Source organism: Panthera leo, chromosome B3, assembly GCF_018350215.1.
Source record: "Panthera leo isolate Ple1 chromosome B3, P.leo_Ple1_pat1.1, whole genome shotgun sequence".
NCBI classification, from domain to species: Eukaryota; Metazoa; Chordata; class Mammalia; order Carnivora; family Felidae; genus Panthera; species Panthera leo.
This window is the reverse complement of record NC_056684.1, coordinates 46,778,654-46,793,146: the sequence shown is the minus strand read 5'-3', so window position 1 is coordinate 46,793,146 and position 14,493 is coordinate 46,778,654. Positions and strand designations below refer to the sequence as shown.

The following is a 14,493-nucleotide window of genomic DNA, read 5'->3' as shown; positions in this document are numbered from 1 at the left end:
TGTTATAAATGCAGTTCTCATTCTCTGAACTAGGAAATTACAGTGGCCTCCTTGACTAATCTTCCTACCTATAGTTTTATTTCCTTCCAGTACAACTTTCACTTGGAGGGCCAGTGGTTGAAATAAAATCTAGGGCTGACTCTGGGCTTACAGAATTGGGTATAAAGTCCTTGTAAAGGTGCATGTAGCCCTTCACAAGCAACTTTTGTTACCTGCATACTTCACTAAGGTGCTTGTTCTTAACCTGGTATGTTCCCCAATTCTGGACCACTCATCCCTTTGTATCTCTTACTCTCTTTCCCTTGTATAACTCCAGGAAATCTTCATGGACAGTTCAGTCCTTTTCCACATCTTGCACTCAACATATTCTCCAAGTCCCCCCTTATAGTCTGTGGATCCCTCTGGCATGGGACTAATGATTTTGTTGTGTTATTTTCTCTTTGGTAGTCTGTATCCTCATAAGACTGAAATCAAGGATTGCAACTCATGCCCTATTTCTTTAACTGCTAACTAGCTCCCCTAACTTTACACACGACATGATACATAGTAGATAACATATATATATATATATATATATATATATATATATATATATATATATATATATATATATAAAAAATTTGGCATTAAATTTTAAGAGTACAGGGTTTTCATATCAGCCTTCAGCAGGTATCTGATGTGCACACAGAGTCCTTCTGAAATAGAACAAAGGATTTGTGTCTACCAGTCTGCTATGCACTGTATTCAATGTACCAATAAGGGTACTAACCTTGTCTTTTATGCCTCCTAACTATGGGTGGTCAACTCAGAATTATGTGAAATTGTCATTATTACTCTATTCTGAGAAAAGAGACAAGGCAGTGGGATTTCTGGAGCTTGTTAATGGGCAAGCCTCTTCTGCCTTGGTCTTTCCTAATGAATGGGAGAGTCCAAATATTGCTGGGGAAGCCGTGTGTGTATGTGTGTGTAGATGTTGTACCTCAGGCAGTAAGCCAGCAGCAACATTTTTCTATCCTGAGCATTAAGTGATAGGTTTGGAGCCCATCCAGCTGTCGCGGCTTGTCAGCTGCTAGCGAATCTGGAATGCATTCTCCCCCTGTACACCATTTCCCACTTTTGTGCAAGGATCCATAGACTAGCAGAGCATGGGTTTGTACCGGAGCGGCTGCTTTGCTCCTCGGAATCAGCCATTTGGAGCAGAAGCTCCTGAGCTGTACCCCACTTTCTTTTGAAACAAATGAGCTTCTTTTTCAAAGGACTTTTCAACTTTCATGTGTTAATCTAGTGTCTTACAGTAGTGCTTTAGCTTCAGGTCCAGCTTAAAACAAAAAAAGAAAAGAAAAAAAATTTTTTTCTAATTATGCAAATAACATGCTACTTATAAAAGTATTTATACATTTATTTATTCCATAAGTATTTATTTTGTATTTCTGACATGCCATGTTCTGAGGATATAGATAAGTAGATACGGTATTGCCTAGTGAAAATTTAGTCTAACAGTTGTTGGCAAGGATGTGGAGAAAGGGGAATGCAAACTCATGCAGCCACTGTGGAAAACGGTGTGGAGGGTCCTCAAAAAATTAAAAAATAGGACTACCCTACCATCCAGCAATTGCATTATTAGGTATTTTCCCAAAGAATACAAAAATACTAATTCAAAGGGATATATGCACCCCTATGTTTACTGCAGCATTATCTACAACAGCCAACTTATGGAAGCAGCCCAAGTGTCCATTGATAAATGGATAAAGATGTGGTCTGTGTATACTTATATAATATGTGTGTGTGTTATATATAAATGTGTGTATATACATATAAGTATTTTATATAAATGTGTGTGCATATTATACACACACTTACATGCACACACAATGGAATAGTATTCAGCCATAAAAAGAGTGACATCTTGCCATTTGCAACAACATGGATGGACCTAGAGAGTCTAACGCTAAGTGAAATACGTCAGAGAGACAAATACCATATGATTTCACTCATATTTGGATTTTAAGAAACAACACAAATGAACAAAGGAAAAGAGAGAGAAAGCAAAAACAAACTTAACTATAGAGAACTGATGGTTACTAGAGATGAGGTGGCTGGGAGGATGGTTGCATAAGGTGATGGGGATGAAAATGCCTCTCATCATGAAAAAAAATAATGAAAAAGAATTAACCTATTATGTACAAAAAAAGGAAAATTTAGCATTATGGAGAAATATACAGAAGAACTTAAAAAAAAAAAATTGAAAGTTCTCAATGCGCAGAGATAATCATGTTAACCCCGTTCTGGAATTTGCATGTTTGCACTTTAGGTGTCAGGCACCGTCACTTCTACTCTCATTCCAATATCCTCAACCCTCCTGCTCCTTTGTCCTTCATTTCCCCCATGGGGCAAATTTCCAATTCCTGAGCATCTAATCATCAACCTAGGTAATGTCTGGCTCTGGCCTGAAGAAAAACTATTTAGAATGCTAATTTTAATCCCAAGGAGCTTGTTCTACTTTATATGTTTGAGATTCTGAATTTTCCAAACCTAAGAAATACTAATTATTAAGTTATGGAGGTATTTCCCACTAAATTAAATTAATAGACTTACTCATTTTATAGTTTAATAAGGGAGTATTAAAACATGAGCTGTACCTTATTTATAATTGCAAGGAAAGTGGTAAATATCTAAGTGCCATCAATAAGAGACTAGTTAAATAAATAATGTACATCCATACAATGGAATGCTCTGAACCCATTAAAATATCTTGCGGACATAAAAAGAAAACTAATAAACATGGAAAGATAGTCACAACAAATTGCTGAGTGAAAAAGACCCCAAATTTAGCACAGAATAGGGTATTTCGTTTGTTTCCATTTATGCAGAATTGGATCCATATGTATGTACATGCACAGAAAACTATCCGTAAGGATGTGTTTCTTTAATTCCTACTGTGTAAGAGGTGCTCGAAAAATACATTATGACATGTCCATGTCACAGGGGAAAATCAGGTAATACATGCCATGTTTGTGGGGGACAGATTTGCTTTACTAAAAGTACTTTTTTCCTCCTCTCTAGAATAATGAACTACAAAGCAGGTTGGACTATTTAACAGAAACCCAGCCCAAGCCTGAGGTGGAAACCAGAGAGATTGGAGTAGGCTGTGATCTTCTACCCAGGTATTTAGGAATTTCCTATTTTTCTGACTCAGATTCCTCTTTGACTTAGGAAAATACTTTATGGGGCTGTTATTACCAGAATTGCATTCTTTCTATCAAAAATATTTCTGCAACAGTAAATGATCGCTGCTGAGAAGTCTGGCTGGTTTCTGAGGGAGCAGGGGCATTGTGCAGGGCAGAGGCCATAGTGAAGAGAGGCCTGGAGAAGCCACGTCAGAGAAAGATTGGCCCTGTCGTAAGTGCACGCATTTGTTTCTCTATCCATTCATTCATTCACTCAGCAAACATCAGTTGAGTACCTTCTTTGTGCCAGAGGCATAGGGAGAGGAATGAGATTTGGTTCCTGCCCCACATGCGGTCTGGGGAGACAGATATGGAGGCAGACGCTTACGCCAGTGCCAGGGGGGCCTGCGAGGGGCTTTGGTAACACAGAGGAGAAGTTCTAAGTCTTGAACAAATGCACCTGTTCCCCAGGGCCGTAACACTGTATTGTCAAGCACTGGCGCAAATAAATGATCTGTTTCAGTCATGACAGACAAACAAGAACGACTGCCTTGTTTGTTAAGTTGCACTTCTGAGCTCGAGGACTGACCTGTTTGTTCTTAAGCTGCTCCACACACCCATGCCTGGGTCTCTCCCTAGTAAGAGGAGAGTCTGTGACCTAGTAACTAACCCACCATCTCTAGGAGCTCAAATCTGTGCTTGGCCCAAAGAGGACATAAAACAAGTTTATAAGCATGTGGCTTGTGACTTAGGTAGCCAAAATCACAAAGTACCTCATATACTGTTTGTGGGAGGGCATATTTGTGTGTGTTGCATTAGACATTAGCAAGCCAGAAGAATGTAGAATCCTGGAACCTTGAATGGTTACATCTGGTGGGAAACGGCCATGAGCCGATCACCAAGCTGGGATGTAGAATACCTGGGTCTAGTCCCCCTAGCTAGTGGCGGGATACATTCAGGCTGGACTCTCTTTGCTGGGGCCTCAGTTTCCCATTCAGTAAAGTCAGTGGTTTGAGTAGGGGATTGCTCAGATTTAACCAGCACAAGCAGGGAGAAGGGTATGTAAGTAGACTCGAGGTCTCATCAATGTGGGGGACAAAGTACCGGATAAAAATAAAGCCAAAAAGAATGATCATGTCCAGGGCCTCCTTGTGAAATATAAAGTTTGATCATGTCTGTCCTTTTTTTGTTTTTCAAGAATCAAGTGGTTTAGTCCACTTTAATTGCCCACATAATAAATCTTGTTTGGCTAAGACGTGTATAAAACTATGTCTGAAACCAATAAATTGTTTGTTTTCCAATTCCCACATTTTGGCTTAAAACAAGGTTTTCAATTTGTATGCCGAAGGATAGCCTGCAGCAAACTTTTATGGCTAAGTTATGAAACCACAAAGCGGTTTTCATAATGGAAGTGCTGACAGACCCTTAACTTATGGCCATGGTGGACTTGGAAGCCACTTCAGTATCTAAAAGCAGCTTTTCCATAAACGGAACATTTGGTTTCCCCCAGGATCCATCTTAGCACTTTAACTGCGTAGGTCAATCAGCAGAGGAAATGAAAACTACGTATCCGCATTTCCGGAAAGGCAGAGTAAGATTTCATTCGCTTCCTCACAGATATTTATTAAGTGCCTACTATGTGAAAGGTGCCATGCGGGCCTGAGTGGTGAGGAGCTCGGGGTCTTTAGAGAGAATTCAGAGAGTAGCAGTTTCCCACCTGTGCTTGGTGCTGCTGGGCTCTGTGCTGGGGCTCAGGGTCAGGCCTCCGGATGCCTCAGGGGGTGAGAAGGTGAGCAAGGAGCTGGCCTGTGGGGACCCTCCCCCTCCTGGAAAACAAAACAAAACCAAACCTGAGAAACTCAGCTTTTAGTATGTTTTGTGTGTTGGATTCCAAGTGAGATTTTGTTTGAATAAAGAGTTCTATGGTCAAAAACAAATTAGAACCCCCTGGTCTAGTTTATTTATTATTTTTTTTAATGTCTATTTTTGAGGGGAGGGGGTAAGGCCAGTGAGAGAGGGGGACAGGGGATCCGAAGCAGGCTCTGTGCTGACAGTAGAGAGCCCAACGCGGGGCTGGAACTCGAACCTTGAGATCATGACCTGAGCCAAAGCCGAAGTCGGATACTTAAGCAACATAGCCACCCAGGAGCTCCTCCAACCCCCACCCCAAGTCTAGTTTAATTCCCATGTTTGAAAAATACCAAAATCAAGGCCCAGAGAGAAGTGATTTACTGGAAACCACACAGCCAGGATTAAAACCAGGTCTTCAAAGTCCTGGTGTGGTACATGTGTGATTTAAAAAAGAATAAATAGAGGGCTCCTGGATGGCTCAGTTAAATGTCCAACTCTTGGTTTTGGCTCATGGCATGATCTCACCGGTTCCTGAGATCAAGCCCCACATCTGGCTCTGGGCTGACAGTGAGGAACCTGCTTGGGATTCTTTCTCTCCCTCTCTCTGTGCCCCTCCCCGGCTCTGCTTTCTCGTTCTCTCTCTCTCAAAATAAATAAACATTCAAAAAATAACAATAAACAGAGTTGCTGAATTTATATATGTGTGTGTGTGTGTATATATATATATGTGTGTGTGTGTGTATATATATATATATATATATATATATATATATATATATATATATTTTAACAAAATTCCTGATTCTTACTTGGACTTTAAACTTGCATCTAATACAAGAGCCCATGGTGTTTTCCAGAATATTTTAAAAACAACTTCCAAAAGGTGCCTGGCTGGCCCAGTCGGTAGAGCACGTAACTCTTGATGTTGAGGTTGTGAGCTTGAGCCCCATGTTGGGTGTAGAGATTATTTAAAAAAAAAAAATCTTAACCCAGCCTCCTCCAAAATGTTTTAGATCAATAGAAGTATTGAATTAAGCCTCAATTATGCAGATGAGTTTTGTTCTCACTTCATGTTCTCTCAAAAAGAACCTGACAGGGGTGCCTGGGTGGTTCAGTCGGTTAAGAGTCCAACTTTGGCTCAGGTCATGATCTCATGGCTCATGAGTTCAAACCTTGAGTCGGGCTCTGTGCTCACAGCTTGGAGCCAGGAGCCTGGTTCGGATTCTGTGTCTCCCTCTCTCTCTGCCTCTATCCTGCTTGCTCTCTCTCTCTCAAAAAACAAAACATTAAAAAAAAGAAAAAAGAAAAGAAGAAAGAAAGAACCTGACAGTGTGGCGAGCCTCAGGCTGTGGGGCTTCCCTGCCCAGCCAGCTGCTGAGCACAGCCTTGGGCAAGGTACTTAATCTCTCTTAAGCCTCAAAGATTTCATCCTTAAAACGGAAGTGAAGAGGACAACATCAAATCTCACAGGGTTTCTATGAGGATGAAATGAAACCATGTATATAAAGCATTTAGCACGGTAACTAGTTAAGCACTTAATAAATAATAGTTATTATTACTGTTAACTAAACCAAAACTCTGGTTATTATGTAAGACGCTGTATCAAATACAAGTGAATTTGGGTATGCTATGATAATTTCATTAACTTAATTTTTACTGATGGTTATTAGTAATTTTGTGGGATGGATTGATTGTGAAATGGATTCAAGCCTATCATGCTCCAGTATGCATTAAGCTCTCCAATTAAACTATCAGTGGTTTGGAACCCTCTAGACATTGCATAAAAAAAAAAACCTCTGGAAGGCCCAGTGATGGATGAGGTCTCTTCCAACTGAGACGTCAGAAGTAAAACATAAGTCCCAGGGTGTTCCAGGCACCAGGCACGAAGCCCCACAGTAGAGCAGGCCACCCAGGACTCATTTCTGCCTGTACCTGCAAAGCCTTTCGTGCTGTGCTGCTGCTAACCGTGTTTGACTTATAATTAGAGCTGCTTGGTTTTCATGCTGGGAAAACTGGAAATCAGCCTTTTCTTTACTTTTAGAGCCAATAAGCCCCTTTTGTTGAACTCCTCCCCCTACCACCACCATTTCCCCATTTTTGCCAACACCATGTACTCCTGTGGACAGGGACCCTGGGCTCACTCACCCCCTAGTCTAGCACTTTCTTGATGCTCAATAAACATTTGTTGGCTGAATGAATGAAAGGTACATACCAAGTGAGGACCGACGCAGGTGATCTGTACTGTAATACAACCTATTTATTTACTTCATAAAGGACCCCGAAGAAGCAATTTTTGCTTATGTTTTACTTCTTTGTGATTATTCTCCCTCTCCTCACTAAACATAAGCTCCATCAGGGCAGGGATTTTCATCTGATCGCTAATTACCACCTCCGATCCTCACCACGGGAGCTTCTCATGGCTCTATCTTGGTTACAGTGGTTCTTGCAAAGCTGGCGGCCAGTCTCCTGGCTTTACTTCTGCCCTTCCCGTGCTGAGCTCTCAGGTAGTTAGTTCCAGCCTCTCCAGACACAAGTCCTCATTCCCTGCTGGGTGCTCCCAGCGTGCTGGCTGATTGATCTTCATACCCACCTACAGCATCCATAGCTGACTGCATCATTTTTTTTTCCATCGAAGCCAGTTCCTCTTAGTAGTGGTTAAGAACACTGGCTTAGAAATTAGACCTGGGTTTAGGTCCTGGGTCCGCCTCTCACTACATCTACAGCTTTGGGCAAATCCCTAACTTCTTTGAGTCTCAGTTTCTTCACTCAGAACTGGAAGGTTTTTGACAGTAATTCCCTCAGAAACTTGCTGGGATGGTGAAGTAAGATACAGGTATGAAGTCCCAGCATAGAGGGTGCATTTTCCTATTTCCATTGGTGGCCGCCACGACGATACCAGGTCCCTAAGCTCAGTACACCGTGGGCACTTCTGCTCCAGGATGGCCTCAGTGCCCACACAGTCCTGTCTCCTCCCTGCATGACCTGCTTCGTGACCTCCATACCCCCTGCCACCAGCCTGCTGGAGACCCAGGTTCTCTGTGTCTAGTTGACTCAAATACCACCTTCTGCCTCATGTCTCCTTTTCATCTAACCCTTGCGCTCCATACATTTCTAGAGAGCACAGATCTTAGAGCAAAGATGGAAGGAAAGGGCTGAGAAGGCACTCACTGTCATTTCAGGGGTTTTAAACACCTGTCTTTTAGAAAAGACTTAAGAGTTTGATTTGAAAGTTTGATATATATTAAGTAAAGCCACTGAGAGCAATTTCCAGTCCACTAGCCTTCAAAGAGAAAATGAAAAACAAAAAATGAAAAGAAAAAAAGACTTTTTCTCCTTGCCCCTTAGTGAAACTTGGCTTCCAGCAAGCTCATAAATTATGCCTGAATAGGTGTGATGTAATGGAAACCTATTCCCCGTGGTCACAAGTGCCCAGCACATAGTAAGCGCTTTAAAATGCCTCCATCTCCTATTTCTATCGTAGAGACCAGAACTCAAAGTAGTTTTTTGTCAAAGCTCTATTTGCTGACTCTGCTATTGTTTCCCCCGGGGGAACTGCCTCTTTATGGATTAATAAAAGGTTAACAATAGCCTTAAAGTGTTAAAGAAAATGGCTGAATTTTAGTTCTGTGGTTGAAATTATTTGTGTTCTTGAAATCCTGTTGTTTCCTAGTGATCAACCAAATAAAATACCTCACTTCCTTTTGAAAGGCTGGGATAGGAAAGCCTGTTTTTGCAACCCAGAACGTTTACCTTTATAAATATTTCTGGACTTTATGGGCTTTTAGGATATTATCACCAGAGACCATTTCCGTTATGTGGAATTTTCACAGTGGTTGGCACAAATCACCATCTGGCTCCTGCCCCTGGCACTCCACTAAAGTGCCTGGTCAGGTCACTGGGGACCCCTCAACTGACAGATCTTGTGGATTCCTCTATCTATGGCAGGTGACCTGCTGACCACTTACTCCTGGAAATCCTTCATCCCCTGGTTTCCTTCGTCATCCATACATTTAGTGATAGCTGTGTGCCTGGCCCGAGTGAGCTGCTAGACTCATGGAGAGGGGTGAGCTACGGTTTTCACCCTTCACGAAATTGTAACTGGCAGAGGATGTGTAGACCAATGGGGGCTGTGGGATACTTCCAGTAGTGTGCCAGAAGCCCGTAAGTCCTCTCCCGTAAGGGGAGGATGGTTTGGAGAGCATGGAGAAGACATACTGAATCTCTTAGAGAGAGACATAAAAGTTTAAAATTTCCCCCAAGCTTCTAACACACCGCCTAAGAAGCTGTATCCCAACTATAGTCGCAAATCACTTCAGGGTAGTGGGAGGTGTTAACTGCTGGGAAGGTTTAGCAAAAGTGACCTTGTGGAAGCAGAAAAGTGAGCACCACTGTTCAAGGAAACTGAAAACAAGCACAAAAAGAAAGGAATGATCGTTTCTATCCTTGCGGTGCAGAATCAGGGAAACTGTCATATTGGAGGTGATGTCTGAGTCTTGAAATACAGGCAGGGATTCACCAGACCCATTTGATGAGGGGAGCATTCAAGGTGGAGGGGGCAACATGAGAAGGGCAGTGTGGCCATGATGAAAACCATGGGAGAAATAGCAGGAGATGGTAGAGGGCTTTTAAGACCATGCACAGGAGCTTAGACTTCATCCAGGAAGCAATGGGGCAACATTGAAAAGTCTTAGGAACAGTATTGTGCTTCTTTTATCAGTGAGATCTCTTTGACAGCAAAATGGGTAGAGGATTTGAAGAGGGGGAAGACTTGCTGAGACGGAAGGAAGGGAGACCATTTAGAATACTCCTGAAGTATTCAAAGATAGTCAAAGATAAATGTTGAGAGCCTGAACTCCGGCAGTGGCTGAGGGAATAGAGAAGACAGATGACAAAACAGTAGCTAAGGAGGTAGATTCCATATCACTTTGTGAAAGACTGGCTATGGGCAGTTCAGGGAAGGGAGCGGACTCGTATCTCATACGTACAATTGGTCATTGCAGTAGTTGGGGTAAGAAATGTTAGCTGCTGTAACAAAAAGCCCACAAACCTCAGCTTGGCAAAATACTGATTTCTCGTGACACAGTCCAAGACTAATTGGCATGGGCCTCCTTGCACACATTCAGGAGCCCAGATTCTTTCTAACTAATGACTCTGCCTGGGTTTTGGAGACCTTTTGGGCCCTCCGCTACATCCTCTGCATGAAAGGGAAGAGATTGGGCATGGAGGGTTATGCAGAGGATTTTCTGGGCTAAACCTGGAAGTAATATACATCATTTTTGCCCCTTTAGTCATATGGCCCATTACATTGCCAAGGGGGCTGGGAAAGGTAGTTATGTGTCCAGGAGGAAAAAGAAACGGGATATTTTCTCCATCTCAGTCACCAAATCCTGGTTAATTCTACCTTCCCAGTATCTCCCTACCTTTTCCTGGCTACTTCACCTTGAGTGCTACAGTCAGAATTCAAGTTCTCATGACCTCTTTCACCTCCTAAATAGCAAAAATCTGTTCACTTTCTGCCTTCAGACTAACCCCTCTGCAGCCAACCATTAGTGGTGCCAAGGAATCTTGCTAGAATAAGAATATGAGCATATCACTCCCCTCCTTAGTGGCTCTGTGTCCCCTTCTGAACTCCTTAGCAGGGCACACAGGCCCCTTCCACACCAGGCCTCGTCTTCTGCCATTTTCCTTCGTGAACTCTTTGCTCCAGTCCTACCAAGTGTGTCTTTCCACACCCAGAGTCCTTGTGTTCACCCTTCTTTTGCCTTTGCACACACTATCCCTTCTGCCTGAATTTCCATCTCCTTGTCCACCAGAGGAACGCCTAAGCACCCTTCAAGATGCCCCCTCTGTGCAAATTTCCAGATGCCCTCCTCCTAAGTTCCGCGAACTCGTTCTGCCCTCAGTTTGCCCATAATATGTTAATTCTTGTATTGCTCAAGGTCCTGGCAAGACAGGAAGATTGAAGAGACTTAGATGAAGGCTTGGGAAGCTTTGAGAAAAGTAAATGAGGGACAGTGGCTTACTCTGGAGCTAGCACAGTGGAAGTGGTCACCAGACTGGGCCTCTGCAGAGGCAGGGGGAAGAAGCCAATAGAACACACAAAAGGGGGGTGCTGGGAACTGTGGCCTCTGCTAGAGGAATGCAGCCAACCACCAACCTGCAGCCTGGCCAAAAGGGAACAAATATGATGACTTCACTCCTTCCATTCTCTTATCCCCTGCTACCAGTTCCCAACTGGTCAAAACCAACTGGAAGCTAAATTCTAAGGGAGCCCGTGGATGCTGACATCAGGTCAGCTTCCCAAAGGCACAGAGTGGGGTGGAGAAGGGGGAGAGTTATCCGAATGGGCAAATGGAGAGTATCCGGCTCATTTTGCATCTATTATAGTACCTAACACACTACATTAAAATCATTTTATTTTTTTATTAAAAAAATTTTTTTAATGTTTATTTGAGAGAGAGAGACAGAGTGTGAGGTGGGGAGGGAAAGAGAGAGAGGGAGACACAGAATCTGAAGCAGGCTCCAGGTCCTGAGCTGTCAGCACAGAGCCTGACTTGGGGCTTGAACTCACAAACTACAAGATTGTGACCTGAGCCAAAGTCAGACACCTAATCGGCTGAGCCACCCAGGTTCCCCTACATTAAAATAATTTTGAGTTCTTTAAATACATGTTTTTTTTTTTTTTCTGAATGATATTTAGCATGACCTTTCAAAATTGCTAAGATTAATGGTCCCTCTTATAATATTTAAACAAAAGATTCAACTGCATTCTGTCAGTTTATTTTCAGGCTGCCGTGGCTGCAAAACCATTTTCTAGAGCTGTCTCACTTGAAGACTGTGGGGAGTTTTGGTCGATCTTCCTGACTTGCCTTTTCTCGTTTCTCAGCCCAACAGGGAGGACTCGTGAGATCGCAATGCCTTCCAGGAATTACACACCGTACACACGAGTCCTGGAGTTAACCCTGAAGAAAACTCTGACTTAGGCGCCTGGAGACAGTCGCTTTGGACAGAGGGACAAAGGCCCTAGAACCCTGTGGCTTGAGGCTGGGAAAGGTGGCTACCACCTCGTCCTATACAGGTTTAAGCCAGAAAGGAGATTGCTGACTCTGATCTACTTCTAAAACATGAAGGAAAGCGGAGGTGGAAGGGGAGGGCAGGAGAGAGAGGTGTCGAGGTCATATTTCAAACACCCAACCGTGCTATACTGGGCCGTCATTAGCTTTGGGAGTAGACACTGAAATTCTGTCAGGAGAATTCCCTCACAATTTATTTTCTGTTTTACTAGCCTTCAGCTGGGAGGAAAAAGGGCATTAATTTGAAATTTCACGTTATTCACGTCAGGATCATTTGTTACAGCATGAAGGTTTTATTTACCCATAAAAGTATTAGAGGCAGTGTTTCTCTGGTGCCGAGAAGCCTGTCTGCGGGAGCGTGGGCACCTGGGGAGACCTGGCCAGGAGGGAAGGCTTCCCAGCATGCAGACGCTCTCTCTTCTTGGTGCCAGGATGTGTGTGGGGTGTGGGAGCCGCGGCTGGAGACTGGCCTCCTGCGGGCATGGGTGCCTCATTCCCATGTGCTAATCCTCCGGTTTAATTTGTGCCTTATGTCTGTATGGGGCTCACTGAAATCAATGTATTTATTTTACCTGTGATTTTTTTCTTTCTCATTTTAACTGAAAAAATTTTGTATGTTGTGGAAATGTAATCATTTCATGTTTTCAGTATCGACTGGTGTTTTTGTTAAATGAATAATTTGTTCATGCATGCTCTACTTTGATATTACAATCTGTGTCACATATGTTTAATAAATGCCATATATTTTGTTCTACCCGTGTTGGCTCTGTGTTTCATCCATGGGCAGGTAGAAGAGGTAGACAGCGGAACCGGGATCTGGAATGTCAAAGTGAGGGCACAGTGATCTTTCAGTCAGTAGTCCTTAGAAGCATTTATAAACCATAAGAGAGGGTGTGTGTATGTGTGAGAGAGCACCAGCGTGTGTGTGTGTGTAAACCCTGAACATTATCTGCAAACTCTAATATTACATAGTAATTTTATCTTATTGAAATGAAAAATAGCTTTGTATGCAAGGTTTTATCCTAAATAAAAAAGTAACATTCTATAATAGTGCCTCTATCAATATTTTCATTTCATTCCTTCTTGGCTTTCTTCACACACACACACACACACACTATTTATTTTGTTTTTAAAACAAACATGGCAGTATACTGAGAAGCAGAATCATGATATTTAGTAACATGGGCTCTGGGGATTGAGCTCGGTCACTAGTATATGCTTTGGGCAAGTCACAGAACCTCTTCGAGCCCCTGTAAGATGCAATCAGTGATAGTTCTTTCCTAACCGGAGTTGGTGTGAAGATTACATGAGTTCATGTCCATGAAATTCTAACATGATGCGTGGCACATAGTAGGCACTTACTTACTAAGTGCTATTATCAATACATACATTTGTAATGTACTTACTATACTGTGATCAATCTAGATATGGATATAGGTATATAGATCTATGGTACTGCTTCTTATAATTAATTGGATTCCAGTTTATTGGCATACTATGACTTCCTGGACCTATCCAGTCAGGTTGGAATTTTGGAAGTTGTCTCCTTTTCTTAAGCAGTCCTCTGATGAATCCTCTTCTACATGCATCTTTGTACACTTGCCTAACTACTTTCTCAGGATCAATTCCTAGAAGAGGAATCGCTGGGCTGAGACAAAAATGATGTAAACTTGGGGTGCCTGGGTGACTCAGTCGGTTAAGCGTCCGATTCTTGATTTTGATTCAGGTCATGATCTCACGGTTCGCGAGATTGAGCCCCACACTGGGCTCTGCGCTGACAGCACAGACTCTTTCTTCTCTCACTGTCTCTCCCCCTCTCTCTCCTTGCCCCTCTCCCACTTGTGTGCACATGCTCTTTCTCTCTCAAAATAAAGAAACATTTTTAAAAAAATTATGCCAACTTAAGTCTTCTGGTGCATATGCTCCAACCGGGGCTGTGGAAGTTTGTGTCCATTTAAATTCTTATCAACAGGATGAGAATGTGGTTTCCTGACCCCTTTGCCAACACTGGGAATGAGAAAACGAAGGAGTATATAAAGTTGCTTGCTTGAGGCAGATCTGTCCCCCTAACAGGCAGTGAAAAAAGTTCCTTCAGGATATTGCCTTTGGATACCTGAGCTCAGGGACTGTGCAGGTGTGAGCTGCAGGCCTGTAGGCGTCCCTAGGGCCCAGAGAGAACATGGGCAGCAAACAGGAAGCAGGCCTGGACTTAGAGGAAGCGGGCTTGCTTTCCCCGGGATCCTGCAATCAGAGAAGGCCTGTTGCTTAGTCAAAAGCAAGAGCCAGCCATGGAGACAGAAAATATTCAAGCCCTGTGACCGAAATGGGGTTAGAATCTGGGTGGGACTGGCCCCAGAGGGCAGACTTCAGGGCTGGCAGGGAAAGGGACATCTGGAAAGAGC

General features: G+C 43.0%; 1 protein-coding gene across 1 annotated transcript in view; it reads left to right on the top strand.

Annotated features, from left to right (window-relative positions):
- LOC122221987 (myocardial zonula adherens protein) overlaps positions 1-12,845 on the top strand; it is an 89,082-nt gene extending 76,237 nt beyond the window's left edge. Inside the window, exons 12-13 of the mRNA XM_042941913.1 lie at positions 3,064-3,164; positions 11,905-12,845. Coding sequence (XP_042797847.1) covers positions 3,064-3,164; positions 11,905-12,001 — 198 coding nt within the window. The 3' untranslated portion in view covers positions 12,002-12,845. The remainder of the gene's footprint in view (positions 1-3,063; positions 3,165-11,904) is intronic.
- The last annotated feature ends 1,648 nt before the right edge of the window (positions 12,846-14,493 follow it).